Below are 25,635 nucleotides of genomic sequence, written 5' to 3' on the forward strand. Positions count from 1 at the left end.
CTCAACTTTCTCATCAGTGAGATGAAGGTAATATATACCTGGGTGTTATTGTGAGAATAACCGAGTCATTAACAGAGCAACCCCTGTGATGCCTCAAGACAGCAAATGCTCAATAAACATTTTCTGTTACAATTGGTATGTAGAAAAATGTATTATAATTATGATATAGTCAACATATGTAAAGGAATGCTTGCATTCAGCCCAGAAAATATTATTTGAGAGTCCACTATGCAGTAGGAAGACTAATAAACTTTGGTTTATGATTTGAGGTGTGCCAATTACAATGCAAAGCAAGTTGGCACAGTTGTGAGGGACAAAAAAGGAAGCACTAAAGCATGCTAAAGGGCTCCTCTATAAGGAAAATACTTTACAATATTTTAAAAACTCTCAGTCATGAAAATTCCAGAAACTTATTTTTTATCATTTCATTCTCCTGTGTTACCTGTTATCATAGTGTATTTTATCACAAAATGATTTTGTGGCTGATAAACCACGCCAAGTACAAGAAAACTGATCATATTCATGGTTTTTTGTTGCGGGAGTCAGGGGGCTTCGAAGTACCTTCCCATGCAGGATAAGTAGATATGTAACTTGCAATGTCACCACTGATAACTTACAAACAGATTATTCTGTATCTTTTCAATGGCTTCTACTTTGTAATTTTTAGACCATTTTCCACATACTATATTCCATATTAATAGGAAAGTGATAGAAACATAATGTAAGTTTACAGTCATTTGCATGGGTTATCCCATCCTTTCTTCTAAACCACCAGATACAGGGATCTATAATGGAGTCTGGTGTGAAGCAGCAGTCACTGAGTGCTTCCACACCCTGGGCTTGGCACCAGGCATTTTCACAGGCTTTATTTATATTTACCCTCACGCTGTAATAGGTGGCACTAATCTTGTCTTTGCAGATGAGGAAGCTGAGACTTAGAAAACCCTATAGTCACTCAGCTAGCAAATGGCAGACCAGTCTAATTCCAGGTTTATCTCCTTGCTTCTTTGCTGGGCTATCTCTGGTTACTGATGCATGTCCTTTCTGAAGGAAAAAATAATGCATTCATTTGAGAGAGACAGACCAATGGAGACAGTGCCCATCTGCTGGGCACTCCCCAAATGCCCAAAACCAGACACTCAATATGAAGGAGAAGGGGCTTAGCCACATGAGCCATCACCTGACTCCTGCCAGTTTACACATTAGCAGGAAGATAGAATTGGAAACAAAATCAGGGACTGAACCTGGACGTGCTAATATGAGAGGCAGATGTCTCAGCAAGGACTTAACCACTGGACCAAGCACCCACATCTAACATAAGCTCTTAAACAGCTGGTGTGGATTATTTTAGGAAGGAAAAAGTGCATTGCTTACTGTGCCCTGACTCAGTGCCATTGTCCTTCAGGTAACTTGTGATCCTTACTTTCCAACTAATACTCATTGGAAATTAGGAAGGTAATTTACCGATAAACTGGAAAATAATTGGTCATGCGATCCAAGGATTCTACCTCTCTCATGTTTAGTTTAAGACTATAAATTTTACTTTAAAAGTATTGATTGTCATTTCAATGGTCTTTCTGAAGCATTCAGACCAAACATGTTCTGATGGAAAAAAAAGAAACTTTGAAAAGTCTTTCAGATTGGGCAGAGAGTAAGTTACTACTTACACCTACAAAACAACCACCAAACACCTGTTTGATGCTTGGTGTGTGCTATATATTTATGGGGATGGACCTTAAACCCTCATCTGGCTACATACCACTCAGACTCTTACCAGGTACTCCACTCCTGCTCATTTAAAGATTTTGCAAAAATAAATGCAAGAGTGACAGCCGGTTCCACCTCTGGATTTCACCATGCTGGTTCCCGTTATATAGCAGAACATCAATAAATGCTCCCTTGCTAATGGGGGGCAAAAAAACCCTCTCATGGTATTACTCATATATTATTGTAGTATTATTCTGTGCAGTAATATTGGAAAGCCTCAGAACACTTCCTTCTGAATATCCATCTGCAGACGAGAACAGTTAAAATTCCAGGGACTGGTTAACTCTAGACATGTGAGTGATAAATTTAGAAGACAGTTATATCTAGAGACAACAAGGCAGTTTTCACCACTTGGAATTTTTTAAAAGAACATCTCATTTTGAAAGAAAACAGCTCCTCTTGAATTTTTCAAGCTACAGATACATCCATGAAAGGACAAGGGAGCCCTTGACATGTAATCGATAAGAACTGCTGAGCCGAGAGGGAATTCCCAGTGTGGGAATCAGAGGTGAGCAGCCGGCATCAGCTGTTGTCTGAAGCAAGACTTCTGAATCACCCCTCAACGACCCACCTCTAGTGACCAATCCTGAGGAATCCCGGTGTGGTAACTTTTTCAGAGCATTTGATTTTTGCCCCTCAGTTCTTCCGTATGAACCCCATGAAAGATGAAGCAGGAATGCCCGGGATTGTTGTATCCTATCCCAAACCCATAGTCCAGAGAGCTAAGAGACTACCTAGGACTGCAGAGTCGTTCATCAGAATCAGCTCTCCCATCCCCAAGATGTCTGCTCCACACAGCAGTGGGTCTCAACTAGAGGCAACCTTGCCTGCCAGGGAACTTTTAGCCATGTCCGGAGATAACTTTGGTTATCACAGCTGGCGGGGGGGCGGGGGAAGAGGGGATGATACAGGCATCTGCTAGGAGAGGCCAGATATGCTGCTGAACAGCCCACACTACCCACACACACCAGCACTTACTTCTCTACACTGTTTAACTGGAGACTATCGAGTAGTAATGGCATTTATCAGCAATCACTATGTATTAAATGCTTACTCTGAGCAAAATATTATGCTAAGAGATTTTAGTGCATTAGTTCATAAGTAGGTCTTCTTTGAATCAAATTTTAGTGTACCCAAGAGAAAACTGAGATGGTAAGTAACTTGTCCTAGGTCACATGGCTGTTAAGAAGTGGATCTATGAACATAGGGGTGCATGTTGGTTTCTCATGAAACAGGTGTTTTGGATATATTCCTAGGAGTGCTATTGCTGGATCATATGGTATGTTGATTTTGAGTTGTTTGAATGTTCTCCATACTGATTTCCATAGAGGCTGTACCAACGTGCAGCCCCACCAACAGTGGAGTAGGGTCCCCTTTTCCCCGCAACCAGCCAACAAGTGTTGTTGGTGCTTTTTTTCATGTGGGCCAGTCTTACTGGCGTCAGGTGGTACCTCATTGATGTTATAATTTGGATTTCCCTTATTGCCAGGGAACTTGAGCATTTTTTCATATGTTTATTTGCCATTTGGGTTTGTTCCTTTGTGAAGTGTCTGCCCATTTCCCGTGCCCATTTCTTGAGTGGCTTGTTTGTTTTAGCGTTTTGGTTGTTTTGTAGCTCTTTGTATATTCTGGAGATCAGCCCTCTATCACCTATGTAGTGGGCGAAGATCTTCTCCCATTCTGTGGGTTGCTTTTTTACTTTGTTGATTGTTTCCCTTGCTGTACAGAAGCTTCTTAGTGTGATGAGGTACCATTTGTTTATTCTGGTCTTGATTACTATTGCCTTTAGTGTCCTTTTTAGGAAGTCGGGACCTACCCCTAGATCTTGCAGAGTATTTCCAACATTTTCTTCCAAAAGTTTGAAGGTTTCTGGATGTAGGTTTAAATCTTTTATCCATTTAGATTTGATCTTAGTGTATGGTGAGAGATGAAGCAACCAAAATGCCCATCAGCAGAGGATTGGATAAGAAAGCTATGGTTCACCTACTCCATGGAATACTACTCAACTATTGAAAACATCAAAATGCAGTTCTTTGTGACCAAATGGGCCAAACTGGAAACCATAATGCTAAGGGAAATGAGCCAATCCCAAAAGGTTAAATACCACATGTTTGCCTTAATTTAAGATAATATAATGTTATGTATAACATGTTATGTTATGTATGTTATGTTATATGTTGTGTATAAACTAAAATTGAAATGTCAATGAGGTGGTCACAGAATGTGGTTAAGAACTCGCATTTACTTTTAACATATTGGTTACTCAATACTATGTCAATTAATTCCATAATGATGTAAATTTTTGCTGATGGTATGTTGGAGCTTTTAATTGATCAGGATGATACTCTGCTGGCTCTGCCTTCAAACCAGAGAAGGTCTCCCTAAGAAGCCGTTGAACTTGACTGGACAATAAGATGCTGGACTCTATGTTTGGTATATGCTTGCAGTGAGGGAATCTCAACTGAACTTGAACTGTGGTTATGCAACAAGGTGGAGGAATCCACCATGGTGGGAGGGTTTGGGCAGGGGTGGGGAGAATCCCGGTACCTATGAAACTGTGTCACATAATACAATGTAATTAATGAATAAATTAAAAAAAAGAAGTGGATCTAGGACTCAGACTAATAGCTAGCTTTTAAACACTGGTTTATTTATGTGTGTGACTGGCTGTGTGTTTGTGTGTATGGAGATGATGACGACAGACAGGTGGTGGATGAACAAACTAGAGGGAGAGAAAGGAAGACATTGGAGGGGAGAGACAAAGGGAGGGAGAGGGAGAGGCAAAGGAAGAAAGGAGGGAAAAAGAAAGGGAACAAAAGTTTTCATTTTTAAAATAAATAGTAAATTAATGTGGCAGATTTGAAATGAGTCCTTTTTCTTCTCTATCCCAAACGGGATGGATTCTCATAGTCATGTTCCTACTTTCTTTAATTAAGTCAAAGTGGAGGAAATTCAAAATCTCCATGAGGTTTCTCAATTCTCCAACTGCTAAATTTTGTTTGTTTCAACTAAGTATGACTAAAAGTATAGGCCTAACAAAACAGAAAATGTGAGCATTTGTTGTATTTTTAGTATAAAGATGTTGAAGAATAATCAGCCACAGATCGTTTTATTTTTGAACTTTCACTAGAGAACAGAATGTGAAATTAAGAATAACGGAAAATATGGCTACTGCGAATTCTGGGAAATGACTTGACTATATGTGTTCATGCCCAGGAAGTACTTAGAGAAAGTGGAAAAAAACAAAACAAAACAAAAACAAAGAGACTTTGGGCAAGACCTGACCTTTCACCCTCATAGTCCTTTCCTTTATGTCCCAGGTATCTAATTAGCCATTAATTAGAATGACTGATCAATGATCTCTTCAGTCATTAAGACTCCCCTATAAAGATACGGGGCATCTTTGAGGTTTTGAATTCTGTGAACAAGGCAGAGGAGAACATGTCCTCATGTGGCTTACAATCTAGTGAAAGAATCTGACGATTACATAAGGACCACATAAAGTGCTGTCACATGTTTCCTGACATGGTTGTCTGCTATTAGTGTGTTTCATGTTTTAATGGTGACTGCTGCTAAGTTCTCTACATAGCATCTTGCGTAAGGCTTGGTTGATAATCAACAAAATGTGTTGACATAATTAATGTCATCCTCACAATTACCCAAATATGAAAGTATCATGTCTGTTTTACTGATAGGGAAGCATAGTTCTACTGAACCCAAGATTCAGACCAAGCCCATAGGGCTCTAGATCTAGTCCTCTGCATGCCACAGGCATGGCTATTTAAAGCACTAATTCTAGGGGTCAGTGCCACAGCTCAATAGGCTAATTCTATACCTGCAGGAGCTGGCATCCATATGAGTACGGGTTCATGTCCCGACTGCTCCACTTCCAATCCAGCTCCCTGTTGATGGTCTGGGAAAGCACTGGAGGATGGCTCAGGGCTTTGGGCCGCTGCAACCATATGAGAAACCCAGAAGGGCTTCTGGTTCCCAAGTTTAGATTGGCTTAACTCCAGCTCTAGAGGCCATTTGGGAAGTGAACCAGTAGATGGAAGATTCTCTCTGTTAATTTGCCTTTCAAATAAAAATAAATAAATCTTAGAAGAAAAAAAAAGAATTTTAGAGTACTGTAGAAGAATAGATATGTCCTTATTACTGTCCCTTTCTCATGGATGACTACACATTCTTCATGTCTTTGACATGCTGCCCGTTGATTTTTCTTATTCACAGGACCAGGGATTACAGGATTGGAGCCCCCTGCCACACACAAGAACATTTACTCTACGATTCCAGGGGGCTTCACCTCAATTCAGCCCTGTCTGGACCAGTTCCTCCTTCAGCTCCACCTGCTTCTCATGATGTCTACCTTTCCCCATTAAATCCCATCTCTCTTGCTTTCCTGGAAGCCCCGGTCTCCAATTCTTGAAGTTAGTTGGCCATATACTCTGAGGTCCTACTTCACAGCTTCCAAAGCAATGCTCGGTCACCTCTGGCCACCCTGACCTCCTTCAAGTTCAACTTGAGTTGGAGCGAAACTAAATTGAAAAGAAATATGTTGCCTGGATTCTTTCCAGCTGTCGTCTAGTCACACCTCCCAGGCTCCCCATTTCACTGTAGCACTTCTCCTTTGCTTTTTCTGCGTGGCTCAGGGGATAGCACTGAGGGAAATGTCTGTATCTTGGGGAGCTCCTTGTGGAAAGATCTGGCCATTTTCCTTTGGCTGTGCTCTGCTACATGACTTGTGTTCATTCTCCCTTTCCTACCAACTGAGAAGCCCATGTGTGTTGGTTTCTCAGTTTACCTGAGAAGGCAGAATTCTGATTATATTGCTGGTTTTTATGTTCAAACCTGAGATTGTTATTTTACGTGATTGAGTCTCGAGGCCGTATTTTATGTCCTAGCCATGACTGCAGGAGTTTGCTCCCTCTACAAAACAATCGGAACTTTCAGCAGCAATGCCGTTTTTGTTTCTAAACCAACATTACTGAAGAGTACCCATTAATAAGAAAAGTAGTGACCCATTTGGCTCCATTTGAAGTTTTCATACCTGGCCTGTTGCTTTTGTATTTCCCTTTTAAGACTTGGGCTTGCAGTAATTTGCCAAAGGGCACACTGCCCAGTTCTATGCCTGAATAGCCTTGACTTGTCCCATAACCCTACAAACACCCACCCTGGGTTCTGCTTTGTCACAAACCGTTTTCTACAACGTGGTGGTTTACAGTTCAGGGCAAGGCAGATGTTTTCCAGATTGCGAACACTGCAGTTTTTAACTCACTCTGTCAGCAGCCTTCTCCCATATTTCATAGAAGACCTGTTGTAAGGCAATTTGTCTTTCAGCCATTTCTTCAAACCAAAATTGAACATTACAGAGAATTGGACTGTGGGGAGGGATAAAGGAGGAAGGAATAGAGCACTGCTTTGTATAGTTTGATGCTTGCAGAAAGAGTTATTTTTTGTGCTACAAAGATTTCCAAGACGTGTTTTAGTTTCCAGTCTGTATGTATTTCACCAAAGTAAAAAACAACAGTGACCCAAAAAGTATAGCTAAGTCATTTTCTATCAACATTTTTTCCAGAAAATAACTTTCTCTCAAGGGTGTTTTTTTAATTAATATTATTTGTTCCAGTATGTATACACAAGTGTTGCATCCCAGTGCTTAAGCCACTTTGGTGATACACTTTAGAAGGCTCTTAACTCTCCAGGCCCACCAGCTAGCAGGTGCCTAGAATGATGCCAACCCTCAGGTCCCTGGCATGGAGGAAGCCAGGGGAACAAACATGTCAACCCTGCTCTCTTCGTGCCATCCGTCTCCTGCCAGTGACTTGCAGTGACAGAGCTCCAGAGTACTCATTTGTATTATGCAGAAAGATAATCTTCAGCATGAAGTTGGGTAGAAAAGGATTGAGACTATACTGGGGGACTGAGGAAAATGAGGTAAATACCATTGTTGACTTTAAGTTGCTGTGGGAGAATATGAATTCGGTAAGTAGGGGCCTATGTCACACCAACTCCATTTATAAAACCAGAAGAACCTTGCAGGGAACCATAGGAATTATCCAACCTCAGCCTGAGTATTCACCAGGCATCTCTAGTGACAGGGAAAATGTCCAATTTCAAAGTGGTTAATGGAGTGGCTTCCAGTACTCGAACATTCTGGCTTTTTAAAATCACAATCAAAACTCACATACAAAATCTGATAATTGTAGATAATGGCTACTTACTCAGGTTTTGTTTTTGTTTTAAGAAAAAGAAAAAACTGATAGAGAGCATGCTTGTAGACTGGATCTGGTTTGTAACCTCTGTTGTCATTTGTCATTCATCTTTGAAGACATTTACTCTTTCATTTGATTTTCTCTTTGCTCTCAAAGCCAGTTAGCTCCTCCTCCTTACCCATTCTCCTCGTCTAGCATTTCTTGCTCTTTTAAAACCCTTCTTAAAACCCTGACTCTCAGTAAACAAGACACTTTTCAGTGTTTTTTCTAATACAACAGGTAGAAGACCATGCTATTCTTGGTCATTACCTAGAATTCCCAATGAAGCCCTTTATGTTGCTATGGGTGCCACATGTGAAGCTGTTGGAGGTTTTGAATTATTCTATTTGCTGGATGCAACTGAACCTTTACATGTCCTCTAAAACTTATTGGTATTGCTTTGAGGTTGTTTTGTTTGACCACATCAACAATGATTTGGATTTGTCCAATCATGGATCTCATAAGCAATGTTTTAAATTTAACTTCATGCTACACTGTTTGTAGAATGTTAGCTGCTAGTTTGGGTTCGTTATTTTCATCTGCGGTGGATGATTATGTAAAATTTTATATCTAAGTTTAAGCAGGCTTCTTGCCTAAACATAGGCCTGTTACAAGTTTGATAATCATGATGACATTATCAATATTAATGTTGAATGGGTGGTTTTCCTAAAGTATAACCTTCTATAGCTTGATGTTGAGTTGCTGATTAACTTTATTAGGTAAAGTGTATGATGAATTACAGGTACATTCAGCTCTCCATCATATCTACATGAAAATCAGGATCCATTAGAGACAATTGATCAACATTTGGCTAAGGTTTAAATGTCCCTCGTCCATCACTCCAAAGTAATTTTGGCAAGCACCAAAGAGATTTAAGGTTTAGGTTGAATTTTGGCAGTTGAATATTAATTCAGTTGAAAAATGGACAGGAACAAGCAAAGTTAAGACATTGCTTGGGATATCCACATCCCATTTCAGAATAACTGGGACCAAGTCCCAGCTGTTCTTCCAATGGCAGCTTTCTGCTAACATATACTCTAGGACAACAGATGGTAGTATGGAGTCTTGCCACCGTTGAAGGAGACTCAGTGAGTTCCTGGCTCCTGGCTCCCTCCTGGCCCATGCCCTATTTTTTGCTGTTATCTAAGAGAGTGCACCAGCAGATGGTAGAGCTCTGCTTTCTTTCTCTGTCTTCTGGTCATTCAGATAAATTTTTTAAATAGGTTAAACAATTAAAAATGGAAAAAGGGCTGAATGGACATTTCCCCAAAGAAGATAGACAAATAGCTGATGAGCATGTCAGAAGACTTATGGCGCTAATCATTTCAGAAAAGCACATCCTATGAGATACTGCTTCACATTCATGAGAATGATCACCATCAAAAAAAAACAGAGAACATAAAGTGAAGGTGTGGAGATAATTGGAACCATTGTGCACTGTTAGTGTGGCTATAAAATGGTACAGCTGTTTTGAAATTTTTAAAATTGAATTGCCATGTGGTACAGAAACTCCACTGCTATGTATTTACCCAAATTTGAAAGCAGAACCTCAAAGAAGATACAGGCACACGCATGTTCATTGCAACATTTTTCACAATAGCTACAAGGTGAAACTAACCCAAACACCCATAGATGATGACTGGTTTAAAATAAAGAACATGTGGTATCTTCGAGGGTACTTCAATACATTAATGGAAAATGCAATTGAAATATATTTACTCTTTTATTCTGTTACTAAAAAACCCTCTATTTATTTGAAAGCTACGAGAGGGAAGAAGGGAGAAAGCAAGGAAGGGGGGAGGGAGAGAGGGGAATCTTCTGAACTGAATGTGAGTGGAGCAGCCAAGACTCAAACTGGCACTCACACAAGATGCCAGTGTTGCAGACAGTGACATTATACATTATGCCATAACACTGGCTCCTTGGTGAGAAAAAAAAGGTTTGAGTTTTGTTCAGCAAGTTCATGGATAATGCATATTAAAAAAAACGTGCACATGAATTTCAAATATTTTTGCACTAAAATAAGCTTAACTTTTAATTGTATTTTACTCCTTTATTTTAAAAAGTTATTCATTTGAAAGGCAGTTTTACGCGCACACACACACACAGACACACACAGATATCTTTCATCTCCTGATTCACTTCCTAAGATGATTTACTCCCTCAGATGACCCCAACAGTTGGGGCTGGGCCAGACTGAAGCCAAGACCTTCTTCCATGTCTCCCATGTGGGTAGCAGGGACCAAATACTTGGGTAAACCTCTGCTGCTTTTCCCAGGTACATTAATAGAGAGCTTAATCAGAAATGGTGCACTCAGGGACATGTGCAGGACTCACATGGGACGCTGCAGGCAGTGACTTTATCCGCTGTGCCACAATCTTGGCCACCTGATTATGTTTTCCATCAGTTTTTTTTTTTTTTAACATACATTGGATTGTGAAGTCTTACAAAAGAAGGAAATCTGATCACTCAGTGCAACACAATGAGGCTTGAGAACCTCACATAACCTGGTTAACTGAAAGAGCCAATTACAAGTATGCTCTGTAAGATTCCACTTATATGAAGGCTCTAAAATAGTAACATCCAGAGACAGAAGACAGAAGATGCTTGCTGGTGGCGAGGGACCTGGGGATGTACAGAAATATTTGAGGCGAGTTTCAGTTTTACAAGGTAAGAAGGTTCTGAAAAGCAGTTGCACACTGCAAGTGTACATAACATTATTGGACTATACAAACACAAAGGGTTCCGATAGTAAACTTTACATTATACTTCTATAACTGATGGCTTCATTTTGAAGAATTAAGAAAAGACAAATATGAGTCTTTTCATACAAATCAGGGAGACTGAGGCTCTAAAGAGTTTATGAAGAATTTTCAGTGAGCAGGTATAAATTCTTGTTTCAGAAATTTTTCTCAAGCGCTCACAAATGAGCTGCAGCCCCTAATTCACTGTAGTTCAACCACATTCTGCAGAGAACCCAGTCCACTCATAGTATGTGAGGGCTACTTGGTGTTCTCTAAAGAATTCATTTGAGAATACATAAGGCTTAGGTCATCTATCTAATGTTTCCATCATGAAGTTGAGAGAGGGAACACCTAAGGCAGCATGCCTACTGAGGACCTAACTGCCACTCCTCCCCGTGTGGCTTCTGGCAGAGCTTGCCAGGGTAGGCCCCTATCTGCTACAGATATTTTGTAACTTTCAAATAATAAGGGCCTGTGATTCTTGTTACTTTCCTGTGATTCTTAATTTCAGACATCATACTCCAAACATTCAGCTCCATGCAACTCTAAGATCCTGTAAGATTTCTTCCAGTCTTTGCCATATTTAAAAACAGACCTTTTTGTTGTTGTTGTTTCAACTCAAAGTAGTATCCCAAATGATGTTTTATTTTATATAGGTACCATCTGAATAAGAAATTATGTTTACCTTGCTTTAAATCCCAAGATAAGAAAGCAATACTTTCTCCATTATGTTTAATTACTAATCAAAGTATTGGATTTCATTTTAAAAATAAAGCAGGAATGTCAGATTTGAATTGTGATATCAAATTGTTGATTTTTAAAAGGAAATTAGTCATGTGATCCAGACTAAATTGTTGGTTCAAAAATCCCAAGTATTTAACTTGGTGTAACTAATATGCTCATTTTATCTTTAAATAGTTACTAAAAAGTATTAAAAGTGTTCACTATTCTAATTTTCAGCCAATTTTCTCTGCAATGCATGGGAGGTTTCCATTCCTCTTTCAAGTGAGTAGCAGGAGTAATGCTCGTTGTTCCAATGGGGTTTTTTAAAATAGTGTAATCTTGACTCAATTTTAGTCTTCATTGAAAGGATCCTTGAACTGTTAAGGAGAAGAATAAAAAAGAAAGCCACTTGTGTCTAATATTTTAGTGCCATTTAGGTTAGTAATATAGCTATAATTGTAAAAGCATAGAAGCATTGTGTTCTAATCCAGACACCACTACTTTGTGGCTTTGGCAAATTATTTGTACTTTTTCAGCCTTAGGTTTTCAATGTGTAAAATCAGGATAAACCAAAGTATTGGGTTTAAAATGAGGACTAAACATACTAGCAGATTTAAGAAATACAAGACCAGGGCCAGTTTTTAAGTTTTTCATTCTAGTAAGGTTAATGTCCAGAGTACTTTATAGAAGGCTTTTTATTTGGTTGGTTTTTTGTTTTTGTTTTTGTTTTAGCCAGAGATTGGCTCTCCTTGCTAAGTGGACAGCTAGCAAGGGAGCTTGTTTTACCATAGTCTTACAATAGACCTGAATTTGTTTTCTGTCATTTCCAACATGACCACATATTGTTCTACTTGATTATTACACTTGGCAAGGAGACACTGCACCCCTTGTACTCATTTGCATGTCCTCTGTGTAACCAGAAGGAGCCAAGTGTGAGTGTGTTTAAAGGATTGAGCTTCTTGAAGCTTGCTCTCCTGCAAACCTACAGGAAGGTTTGTCCCAGAACTTTGCTTATGATAAAAAAAAAAGCAGTCGGTGCATAACCTGATAGGGAGTAAATGCAGGACAGTCCTTTGTTTGCCAGACAGGAGAAACTCTTTCTCTTGTTCCTAAAATCTAGACTGGAAAAATGACTAGTGCTGCATTAGTACTAATCTAGCTTCGTTCCTTTTGTGATTGTTACACTCATTATGATTTCAGTGAAAATCCAAGAATAACATAAAGATATCCGCCCACTCCTCTGCTGTGGGATACTAAGAAAATTTGAAAAAGGTTTACATTGTTAACAGTAATCCTAGCACTCAAAGACAGTTTGGCAATTTTCAATTATCCGAGGTTCTTTCATGAATATTGCCTCATTGGATTCTCACATTAACCAAGTAAGATTGGTAGAGCAGGTATTATTCCAACTGAATAAATAAGAAAATGGAAATCAGAGGGGCTGACTCTTGCTTGAGGCTATTTAAAATTTCCAGCCCCAAACGTTTATCCCTGAATCATCTTCTACATTAAAGGTAAACATTGAGTGAGTTGTAACAGGAACTAAAACAGATATGCTCTACTTATTGAAACAATTCTAAAAAATAGATATTATCCATTCCTCTTTTCCCAATGAACTTGCTAAGAGTCGTCATGTGTCTACTGAAGGTCACCTGGAGAGTGACAAAGGGAGGTGTCTGATTAAAATGCACACATCCCTTTTTCTGCTACGTTGACTCTAAAGTGCATTCGCAGATGTATGTGTACATACGGATCCACAGTCATCCTAAGGACCCCCACCATACTAAAACCTGCAGGTCACAAGTCACATAGAAAACAGCATACTTTATATTATGTTACCTTACTTGTAATGTTTAATACAGTGTAAATGCTACGTAAAGACTTGTTGTACTGCATTTTGGGAGTAATAATGGCAAGGAGAGAGAAAACATGTGGGAGAGAGTGGGCTCAGTTCCACCTTCAGACTCTAGCTTCCAGTATTGCAGACCATGGGAGGGAGTGATGATTGCCCAAGTGACTGGGCTCCTGCCACCCACATGACAGACCTAGGTTGTATCCCAGGCTCCTGGTTGGGAAAACACATGTGTACTCCTTTGCTCGCTTTCTCTCATTCTCTCTCTCTCTCTCTCTCCCCTCCACACTCCTAAATAAATAAATGATAATAAATTTAAAAGTCTAAATCAATTCATAACAGACACAACTGGGTTTATTTTTCAAATGTTTTCTAGCTATGGTTGGTTGGATTTGCAGCTGTAGCACTCACGGACCTGGAGGGCCGACTGTAGATATATAAGCGTATACATATTCATACACACCAGGCCCTGTGCTCCAGAGCCTAGCACTCAGGTGGTGCCTTCATTTCCATCTGTGTACAGACAATGTATCTGCTTATGTAAACACAGGCATACTAAGTTGCCTGGCTGCCAGTGATCTGGACTGGCCTCCAGCAAAGCACACCTGTTCAGTGATATTCCTCACCTTTCAGATACCCTTCATATTTCCTATATCCAAAATGAACCCATGAGAAAACAGATACAGAAAATAACCAGTCTCAAGTGCTGGCTGTGTGGTTTGGTATCTACATTGGGAGGCATGCAAAAGTCTTGGCTTTTGACTTACTAGCTGCATGTCTTCAGACAGTTGCCTAACTACTCTGTCTTTCTGCTTCCTTATCTATAAAAATGGGAATAGTGATGTTGTCAATCACATGGAATTGGTTGGGAGAAGAAAATGAATTAGTGGAAATCTGAATTTTCACTATTTGTTTCCCAAAGAAACACGGCTGGGCAGAGGCCAGCAAGGTGATGTAGTGGTCTAAACCTCCACCTGGGAGCACCTAAATCCTCTATGGGCACTAGTTCATCTCCCAGCTGCTCCACTCCTGATTCAGAGTCCTGTTTATGGCCTGGGAAAGCAGGGAAGGATGAGTGAACTCTTTAGGTCCCTGCATCCATGTGGGAGACCTGGAAAGAAGAAACTCCATCTTCTTGGCTTCAGATTGTCTCAGCTCTGGCTGTTATAGGCATTTGGGGCATGCCTCTCTTTGTCTTGTCCTCTCTCTGTAAAATCTTCCTTTCTAAATAAAAATAAATAAATCTTTAAAATAAGAAAATAAAGGTAGCTGGGGCAGGCATCATGGTGTGGTAAGTAAAGCCAGAGTTTGGGATGCACACATCCCTGGGGTCAAGTCTCATCTCTACTTCCTATCCAGCTTCCTGCTGATGTGCCTAGGAAACAGAATGTGATGGCTCAAGTCCCTGCTATTCACGTGGGAGAGCTGGCTGGATTTCCTGTCTCCCGGCTTTGACTTGGCTAAATCCCTTATTATGGGCATTTAGGGAGTAAGTCAGTGTATGGAAGGGCTCACTCCCGCTCCCATGCTCTCCTTTGAACAAATAAAGGTAATTTTTAAGAAGGAAAAGTGACCCTGGTTATCAGAGCATGGCATTATGTCACCCCTCTAATTGGTGTATCAGAATTTTTAAAGATTTATCTGTTTGTTTGAAAGGCAGAAATACAGGGAGAGGGGAAGAAACACACAGAGAGATCTTACATCTGCTGGTTCACTCCCCAAATGGCCACAACAATCAGGGCTGGGCTAACCAAAACCAGAAGCCTGGAATTCCATGAGGTCTCCCACATGAGGCCGCCTCTGCTTTCCCAGGCACATTAATGAGCTGAATTAGAAGTGGAGCATCTGAGACCCAAACCAGTGCTCATATGTGATACCAGCATCATATAAAACACTGGCCTCGCATACAATCATTCTTCTGTTAATAATATATACCCTAAGTATTTGGCTTAAATGGTCAGACTCCAAGCAATAAAAAAAAAAAGTATAGTTCATATCCTTCTATGTAGGTTATATTCTTTGCCAAGTAATGAGAAAGTGGATGTATAGGATTTCAGAAATGTACTTCAAAGTGTTAGCGCATATAATTATTGGGTTCATATGAAACCATTTAAGAAGAATTCTAGGGTTTCAAAAGTGTGTCACGCTGCACAGGGCTGTTGTGTGGGATGAAACTGTAGACAGCATTCCAAAACAGATACTTCACTTCTGTAGATGAGAAAATGTGAGACTTAGAGACGTTACTAATTATTCAGGTCACACAGCTCATCAGACACAGACTTCCGGCCCCTCTGTCGTAAGGCTGATGGCTCTTTGGATCTTAGGAGCAATGTTGATTCTGGAACATAGGACTGGCCTTGTTAGTCCAAACCACTCAAGGCAAGAACATGATTTTTAGAACACCCTATTGCAGTGGTGGATCTGGGCTGGCAGCCAATGGAAGAAGAGCTTTGAGGTCCACACTTAAGGCTCTTGGATATATACAGTCCATTCACGTGGCATTTAACTTCTAAGGTGTTTGAGAAATGCAGGTCTGCTGTGAGAAAGGCGACAGTAGACACGACACACACACATCTAAAGTCTCTAGAATGTTCTTTTGCAATTTTTAAACGTTTGAACTTTAAACTTTTAAACTTTAATAAATTACATTGAAAGTTTGATAGAAACAAATTGCAATAAGCGATGGATTCTTTTTTTTTTGCCTTCACAGTGGATTTGTGTGTATAGAAAAATAGAAGTTCATTTTAAACTGAGCAGTGTAATGTTATACATGGTATTTTAATGAATATATCGCTTTTTTCATTTATTTCTGCACCCAGATTCAAAGGACTCCAAAGAGAAGAATAAAATGGAAATCCTGTACATTCTGGTGCCAAGTGTTACCATCCCTCTGGCCATTGCATTACTCTTCTTCTTCATTTGTGTCTGCCGCAATAACCAGAAGTCATCGTCACCACCAGTCCAGAGGCAACCAAAGCATGTGAGAGGCCAAAATGTGGAGATGTCGATGCTGAATGCTTATAAACCCAAGGTAAAGTGAGCAGTACGGCACCGCGTATACTCCCTGGGGTTTAGATTAAAGCACATTATCACCTTCCCAAGCCTACAAATGAAACAATACAGGATCAGAATCTCACAAGTAATAGAGTTTATTTTGAGCAAATGCAGCCCGACTTTGCCCAAGGCAGTTTGTACCTACTTCCCAGAGCATGTCCTCATCAGTGGCTAGCCGACCATATCACCCCTTCCCATAGAGTCGCTGGGCTAGCAGCCATCTGTAGACCATTGCGGCCAGTCCGCAGAACTCGGAGTGTGAGGAATGATTCAGAATTCTCAAGGAGATTATAGAGTCCAGTGTTTTGGTGCATGAGATTAAGCCGCCACTTGCAGTGCTGGCATCCCGTATCTGAGCAGCACTTCTGATCCAGCTTCCTGCTAATGCCCCCAGGAAAGCAGTAGAAGATGGTTTCCAAGTACCTGGGTCCCTACCACCCGTGTAGGAGACTTGGATAGAATTTGCAGTTCCTGGCTTTGGCCCACTTCTGCCCTGTTGTGGCTGTTTGAGGAATGATCCCACAGAGCAGAAATCTCTCCTCTCTCTCTCTCTCTCTCTCCCTGTCTCTCACTCTCCATCACTCTTTCCAATAAATCTTTTTTCTTTAAAAGAAAAAAAAAGAAAGAAAAAAAAGAAATGCCATCCTCTTCCAACCCAGCTGTGAGATTCGTTCACAAACTTCACTGTGCCTAAAAGTCATTTTTATTACCCAACAGAGTACAACTAGTTAAAATGCTCCACTGAATACTTGGAAATGATAAGTTAATCTTGTTTGTTTTCATATTTTAAAAATCCTTTTCATGCCTAACTTAAACAGCTTTCTCTTTGCATGTCTAGAGCTGCGCTGTCCTTGCAGCAGCCTTTGAATGCTCGTTGTAGGATAGCCCACTACAGCCTTTCCCCTCTGTGCCTAATCACACACTTCTCTTTGCATTCCCTACACATCTTTCAACATGGGGTTGCTGGAGGTCCTGGCAAGGAACCTAGGTCATGAACCCTCCCTCACCTTACACAGACCATCCGTGCCTCATCTTGGAACTGAAATACAACAGGGCTTTCTCTCAGAAAAAGCAACACCTCAGACCCATGCCTCTCAGCACAGAAGTTTTACTTAAATAACTTAGGATCGTTGTAACAAGAGTCTTGTCTTTTCTTGTTCCAATTCCGAGGGAGCATTTACATATTCACCCTCTCCATGGAGGCATGCCCATCTATTATTCTTTTAATCCTTATAAAAAGGGAGATACACCACTTTGAATAAAATTTTGTGGGATGTTATCACATTCATATTAAGTAATCCTCTGCCCTAATATATGTAGTAGTATAAGTGAACTGACATAGAGCCTTTATTTTATCTTATTTTGTTCATACATCTTGCAAATATTTTTACTACTATAAATTTGTATTTGCTAATGAGGATGTGATATACCTAGAGTGTTAAATATTCAATTTCAAGTTGTATCAAGCAAAGTCATTATTGTTCTCTTCCCATAAGAATGCAAATTTGAGTCCTGGCTGCTCTCCTCCTGACTTACTCCCCTTGTAATGTCCTTGGGAAGGCTATGGAAGATGACTCTGGAATGTCATCCCCTCAGACCCATGTTGTGGCCATTTAGGGAATGAACCAGAGGATGAAAGGCCTCTCTGTTTCTCCCTCTGTATATGTGACTCTGCCTTCTGAATAAATACAATGTTTTTATTTTTAATTCCACAAACTCAGAATATGATAGAGCACACACAGTGACTCTGATGATGTGTGGAGGTGGGAGTTTGATTCTTTCGAATCCTACCCTCCACGTGGCTGATTTCACGCATTATAGATTTCTATGTAGCATCACACTTGCTCCTTCCTGCCTATTGCCACTAGGTAAAATCTGGCCTTGGAGATGCTTTGACGTACCACGAGACTTCAAGCCTCTAGTGCAATTAGCCAATATTACATGAGATTCTTCTCCTGGCCCTTCTGTTAGGAAATATTCAGAAGCCTTAGAAATGCCAGAACCCTGGAAACCCAGCTCAGTGTAGTGCAAGAGGTCACACATTGTGACAATCACCACCATGGGAAGATGGGTTCCTTACTGCTGTGGCAAGGAACAAAGAAACCATTGTTCCCATTTAGGGAAAAGTGTTGCATTTGAGTTGGGCATTTGGTGCACTGGTTTAGACTGTTCTTAAGACATACTGGAGTACCTGGGTTCTAGTCCCAGCTCTGCTTCTGGTTCCAGCTTCCTGGTAATGTGTACTGTGTAAAGTGGCAGGTAATGGCTCAATACTTAGATCCCTACCACCCACATAGGAAACCCAGATTGAATTCCAGCTTCCTGGTTTTGGCCTGGCCGAGTCCTGCTGTTGTGGGTATTTGGAGAGTGAACCAGCAGATAGAAAAAATTCTATCTCTCTTTCTCTCTGCCTTTCATGTAAATTGAACATTAAAAATATTTTGAAAAGGCAAAAAAGGATGAATTTTGTAGGTTAGCCTTAATGTACATCTTAATTACATTTTACTGGAGGTTTGTTTACAACACATGATGTCCAACAGATATCTCAAAGAGCTTTGGACTTAAATGGAGAAATTTAATCCTTATTGACCAATACATAATGCTAAGAACTGTATCAGCAGTATACTTCCATTATTCCATCCAGTATTCATGGCAATTATATATGGCAGAAATATTATCACTATTATACCACCAGGGTAACTGAAACTCAATAGATGCAGTAATCTCCCCCAAGATCAGAGGAAGAGACCTTGGAAGAGATAAAATATGAATATAGGAGTTTCAACTCAAAATTCAATCCTTGCTCTTGTTGACCCTACAGGCCAAGTACATATCAGATATGATTCCATTTGGTTAGTTCGTGTTTGACATTGACCATAAGCACTTATGACAAGCCTTTAAGTGAAAGTCACAACCCTGAATGGCATAGCCCTAGCCCTGTGAGGTACATGTCGAACTTGGCTCAAGCAATAACAGTTCTCCATCCTTCTTGGTCAAAGAAACAAAGGTAAAATACACTGACTTGAAGTTTCCCAGAGGCTTAATGAAGTAAGCATTGTTTGCTTGTTTCTGCATCATTTCTGAAATGCACCTTGCAAAGTTTCCCAGGGTCAAAGTTCTCCAACCTAGAAGGCTTAGACCATAGCCTTAGACAGCTCATAGGTACTTCCGGGCCAGGCAAAGTTAGGAATGGTTGCAAATATTTGATTGTGTTGGGCAGGCAGGAAAAAGAAACAACAAAAACAAATACCTACTTTTTTTTTCTTGCTTTCCTAGGAGATTTGGCTCAGATCAAGTTTGAGTTATTCAGTTGTTTGTTTTGGTTCTTACAGAGTGCCTTTCCTGGAAGGAGCACAAAGAACTCTGTGGACCTTAGAGAAAATTCCTGAGTGTAAACAGTCAATCTCTCAGATGCCTTTGTAAGGTCTTTGACACATAAATATTACATTCACCTATAAAATCCTAAAAAGAAGGGCACACAGAAGAAAGGCAAGTCCTGATAACAAACGTGTACCCGAGTAAGCCCAGGGTATTTGGACATGTGGATGAACATAGCCCAGAGGTTGGAGGCTTGTCTGCCCTCCCGTTAGTCTTATTTATCCCAGGCCATTTCAAAGGCAGGGACTCCAGGCTTCTTATTTAGCCAAATGAATGTGCCCTTTGGGTTTCAACTATCTGTTTCCATCTCTCTTCACTGGCTGAGCTGCTGAAATTCCCCTGAGTGTTTGGATTAAGAAGCTCCTCTGGGAGATTAGAAACCGATACCCTTCCTGGAGGACAATAGGTAGCCACAGACCGACTGGCTGACAAGGCCTGACTTGGGTCCCTGGAGAGGCAGGATGCTGCAGTGGCTTTTGATGAGGGCTCAGTTTCCCCTCAACTTGTGGGGAAGAAAGCAGGGGGCAGGGAAGGGAGAGGGGTAGGGAGCATCTTAGCACTGAGCGATGCACAGTCCCAGGCAGGACCTGGAGGTGTCAGAGACAGAGCCTCTGACAGCTCTCTGACCCCCAAGAGGCCATTCTAGCCTTTTCCCTTCCCTTTTTCTCAGCTGTTCAGAGAGGAGCAAGCTGTGTTTGCATCAGGCCTGTTTGTTTATTTCCGCTTTATTTCATTCAGCCCAAGATTTTGAGCCATTTAATCCTCTGATGAGTAATCCACTGGTGCCTGAATGAGGCAGGAGTTTCCTCTCCTGCGCTTCTCAGTTCACAGTTGGAATGGTTTGGTGTTTTGTCAAAGGACTGCAGAAAATGCCCCTTCTCAGAGGAGCCTAAAAACTCTCAAGGCCCCTCTGTCTGGTTTTTTTTTAGCCTTTCCTTTGCTTCTCCTTCCCTTTCCTCCAGCTCTTCAGATCATCGTGACTGAGAAGCAGAGCAGTGGTTAGACCTGCCTGCGGGAGGAGAGAAGCTGTGGAATATGTGCTTACGGAAGGAAGAGGAACAGTTCCCACTGCAAGTGAGGCACACTCAACAGGAGGCTCCTGGCTCCCCTTGTAGCCAGGAGTTAGGCTTGCAGAGAAGCTAAAGGGCAAGTGGAAACTTTCCTGAAGACAATTTAGCATTCACTGTAGCGACATTTTGATAAAGCCAGGGGTCTGAATTTAGTCTGACAGTTAGGCTGCCACTGGGACATCTGGATCCCAGATCTGAGTGCTCAGGTTCAAGTATATTGGTGCCACTCTCTATGCCCCATAATGGCCAGAGCTGAGCTGGTCTGAAGCCAGGAGCCAGGAGCTTCTTCCTGGTCTCCCATGTGAGTACAGGATCCAAAGGCTTTGGGTCATTCTCCATTCGTTTCCCAGGCCACAAGCAGGGAGTTGGATGGGAAATGGAGCAGCCAAGATATAAACTAGCACCCAGGTAGGAACCCAGCACATGCAAGCTAAGGACTTTTGCCACTAGGCTACTGCACTGAGCCCTAAAAATGCTTTAAAGTGTTTGAAGCTGATTTTTGAGTATGTTACTGATCCAAAGTAAAGTTAAATAATGAAATATAAGAGTATAAGGTTACTTTTTCCGTTTGACTTTCCAATAAAAATAAGTAAATCTTAAAAAAAAAAAAAAAAAGTAGAAGGCTGTCATGGAGAGTAGCACCAAGACTTGAATCTGGGCACGCAGATACAGATGTCCCAAGTGGTAACTTAACTGTCAGACTAAAGTCAGACCCCTGCTCTTATCCAGATCTTGCTACAGTGAATGCTATATTGTCTTCAGGAAAGTTTCCACTGATCCCTTAAAGCCATTGTCTTCCAAGGCTCTGTGCTCAGCATGTGATCGACTTAGGCTTCTCGAGAATCACCCAAGTGATCTTTTCCAGATCTTCATCCGCTTTCATCTCTCTGGAGTATTTGACTCTTCAAATACATCCCCCCTTGGCTTTCCTGCTGTGTACTCCTCACCAGTGTCCTCATCAGTTCTAATTCCTTGACTGGGAACAAGTCCTAGCATTTCTCTATCCCCTTTTCCCTGTTCTATCTCTCTTATGCTGATTCGTTCTCTGATGGCTCTAGCTCCCCCTTAATCCTCCAATTTGCAAGGACCAATCTCTAGGTAAAAAAATTCTTCCTCCTGTCACCCAAGAGCCCATCCAATCTGCGAGCAGCTTACTTTCCCAGCTATGTATTTCTCTTAGCAGAATTCTGGGAGATAGTTTGATCCACTTCAAAAGCTGGTCTTAGAGGCCAAAAGATATCAATACAAATCTTGACTTCGCTGCCTACTGACCAGGAGATCTTAAGCAAGTAACTTCATAAACTTCCCTGAATCTGTTTCTCACCTATGCAGCAAGGATAAAATGATACTTTAATAGGGATATTTCTGACACTTTGAGATCCTGGTAGGTGCAGCCTCGCAGCACTCAGCCAGAAACTGTTACAGTGATGACAACAGATCTTTTCATGAAGCCAAATGCTGCACACAGGACAGTGTTGGTTAGAAAGGAAGCAATGGGGTCCAGTAGTCTGTCGTATTATCTGGGATGAAGAGAGTGGCCAAAGAAACCCAGCAGAGACTGTAGCGATAACAGGTTACAGACTCCCAGGTGATGCAGGCAGTGCTTCACAAGACCCCAGTGTTTCTCCATTCTCTTGGCATGCATTTCCCTGCTGAACACCCTTGGATAAAATCCATGACACTGGAAGGCTGAGTGATGGCTGAGAGACTTGGATACAGGCTTAGCTGAAACCCATGCAAAATAGTGGGGGGCAGTGATATTGAGATCATATGGCATCACCACAATAGAGTCTTTCTAGCTCTATGAGGTAAGTAGTATTTTTTTTTTTAAAGACTTACTCTATTTGTTTGAATGGCAGAGCTGCAGAGAGAGGAGAGTGATCTTCCGTCTGCTGGTTCACCCTTGCTACAACAGCTGGGTCTAGGACAGGCTGAAGCTAAGATCCTGGAAATCCATTATGGCCTCCCACATGGGTGTTAGGGACTCTAGCACTTGGGCCATATTTGGCTGTGGTCCCAGGTGCATTAGCAAGGAGCTGGATAGTAAGCAAAGCAGACAGGATGTGAATGTTCTGAAACAGACTGCCAGCATTTCAAGCAGCGTCTTAAACACAAAGCTTGCCCCCAAGTAGATTCTAATTTGAGCCTGATTGTGGGATGGGGGAAGCTGAGCAAACAGGCTTAAAGTGAAGAATATAGCCAAAGTCACACAGATAATGAGTGGGAAGACCAAAACCGGAACACAAGTCTAGCCAGCTCCAGAGACCTAGGGCTACCCTATTTCACTCCCCTGTCTTAATTTTCAGGCTAAAATCTATGAGCCCAAGTTGTGATAACACGGCGGATCAAGATGACATTAAAATTACTGGCATGTGTTCTATGGAGTTGCAGGCAAAATAGTGCCTCTCTCACTGCTGCTATAAAGCAATTCCACCACACAATCACCCAATCACCACCAAGCATACAAAGGAAGTATCAGCAAGTTAGGTTATAGAGAAGAGAAATACTTCTGAAGTTAAATCACTTCCAGAGAAGCACAGCTGAGTTCTGAGTAAATGTGGCAAAGCACTGGTTGGAACTCTCTCTAGAATCTGATTGCATAAGCCAGAAGGCATGTGATTCAGCTGCAGTCTTTGAAGGCATCCATAACCTCCCAAAAGAAAATGGGTGTGCCCTCTAAAATGCAGCTATTGCCCTTTGAAAGTGGAATCAGTTGTTGCCCAAGTATAATGCTGTTTACCTAAAATGCCAGGAAAAGCCACAAGAAAGGAAAATTGGCTTTAGAGTTGAACAGATTTGTGTCTACAGCCAAGTTTAGTTTCTAAGAAATCTCTCTCACTTTCTAGTCCTTTCCAAGGCTCTTGTGCCCGATTCAGGCTAAGGTTGCCATGGATAGGTTCTGTTTATTAACTCAGACAACAGAGGTAGTGGAGTATACTATGGAAGAAACATCAGTCCCCAGGGAGCTCCTACACTGTCCACATTTATGCCAGTGGACCTCATGCTTTTTCCATGGGGTAACTCTTGGAGAATCTGATGAAAACTCTGATGTCTTTTTCCAGAACAGTGCTCCAGCGCTGGTTTCATACCTACTTGGATCTGAAAGCTGGTGTCATTAGTCATACTTTTTTTTAGGCAAGTTGCTTAATGATTGAATGCCTCAATATCTTGATCCATAAAATGGGGGGGGGGGGTAGTCATAGTCTGACTCTCCCAAGGACTGGGTTGAGGATTAAACAAGTTGATACATGAAGCATTTATCCCAAGAGCAGACAAGGCAGCATAGCACAGTCATTAGCAAGGTGGGCTTGGGAGCCTAAACTGATACCTACCAGCTATGGGACTGCTTAATTACTCCACTCCTCAGGTTCATCATTTGTGAAATGGGGCTAGGCATAGTTCACAATGCCGTGGAGTTATTTTGATGATGACAAGAGTAATTTGTGCAAAGTACTTACAGCTTAACGTGTAAACATCCTTACATCACTCATAGCATCCCATAGCAGAGTACCAGTTTGAGTCCTAGCTGCTCTGCTTCTGATCCAGCTCTCTGCTAATGCACCTGGGAAAGCAGTACAAGGTGGAGCTCTACCACCTGTGTGGGAGTCCTAGCTGGAGTTCCTGGCTCCTGGCTTCAGTCTAGCCCAGCCCCAACCATTTTAGCCACTTGTGGTATCAATCAGCAGGTGGAAGAATTCTTCCTCCATCCTTTCTCCTCTCCTCATTTCTCTGCCTTTCAGATCAATAAGTAAATCTTTAAAAAATTACATATAGCCATCATTATGATCTCCATCCTCATGCAGCTCTGGTTTTTATCTGTGTGTCTACTTCAAGTCGGACCCAAAAGTAGAGTGATAGTACTCCATTCAAGTTAAAGCGCCCTCCCCCAAAGAAATTTCCCTACAAATATTAAAGTGCATCACAAAATCCTTCCTTCTGTCTCACGATCAACACATGGGTAAAGAGAGCAAGAAATGACAGGTTAAGCTTTCTCATCAGGAAGACTTTCAAACATAGCATTACCCAAGTACTGTGCAGCTTCCTCAAGGTGGAAAGAAACAAAATCACTTGACTCTGCCCTGCTTCTCCATCTAGACTGGCTTACTGTATGCATATGTGTTGTTAAATTGTTTACCTGTGATGTTGTTGCTTTCATATTGAAAGTGAAGAGACTAGAGGGGCCACCCACCCCAAGCTGGGATGCATCACCGAGGTGAAAGGTAACGCCGAGCTCAGCTGGCCCCTTCATCAGCAGCTGTAGACAGTGCGATAGTCCTGGGCTCTGACTCACACCATCACGGCAACCCTCAAGTCTGAAGAACTAACTCCTGTAGAAACCATTCTTCCTTCGTGTCCCTTCTGCGAAGAGCTCACGTCAGTCCTAACACATGGCTCCCCAAAAACCTCTCAGGGAAGAAGCACACTCAAATAACACATCGACTTCAACATCAACTTTTATCCCACAACCGCCCCCCCATCAAAAATTATGTAATTTTTAAAACCACACTGAGGCAGATGTGTGTTTACTTTGAGAAGTAAAAATGTTAACATTTAAACTGAAAGCCTGTTTCAGCTTTAAGGTACTTAATTGCCTTACGCCATATAATAAACCGAGCCCATCTTGTCATTCAACTAATGGAAGGAGTGATAAAGAGATAGGAGCTCGCGACCCTATTCATTCCAGTTTCTCTTTGTACTTGGTTTACTTTGGCGCCATGCCTCATGTGTATTTTACACTTCTTTACATTTTGTACATCCCCGTATGACAAATACTTGTCAAACAAAAACTAAACAG

The 25,635-nt window shown here is 41.3% G+C and overlaps 1 protein-coding gene across 2 annotated transcripts in view; it reads left to right on the plus strand.

The window, feature by feature from the left end:
• ROR1 (receptor tyrosine kinase like orphan receptor 1) overlaps window positions 1–25,635 on the plus strand; it is a 404,802-nt gene that overhangs the window by 368,327 nt on the left and 10,840 nt on the right. For both annotated transcript variants that reach the window (XM_058657531.1, XM_058657536.1), the window contains exon 8: window positions 16,158–16,369. In XM_058657531.1, coding sequence (XP_058513514.1) covers window positions 16,158–16,369 — 212 coding nt within the window. The remainder of the gene's footprint in view (window positions 1–16,157; window positions 16,370–25,635) is intronic.

This window comes from Ochotona princeps, chromosome 2 (assembly GCF_030435755.1).
Source record: "Ochotona princeps isolate mOchPri1 chromosome 2, mOchPri1.hap1, whole genome shotgun sequence".
Classification (NCBI taxonomy): Eukaryota; Metazoa; Chordata; class Mammalia; order Lagomorpha; family Ochotonidae; genus Ochotona; species Ochotona princeps.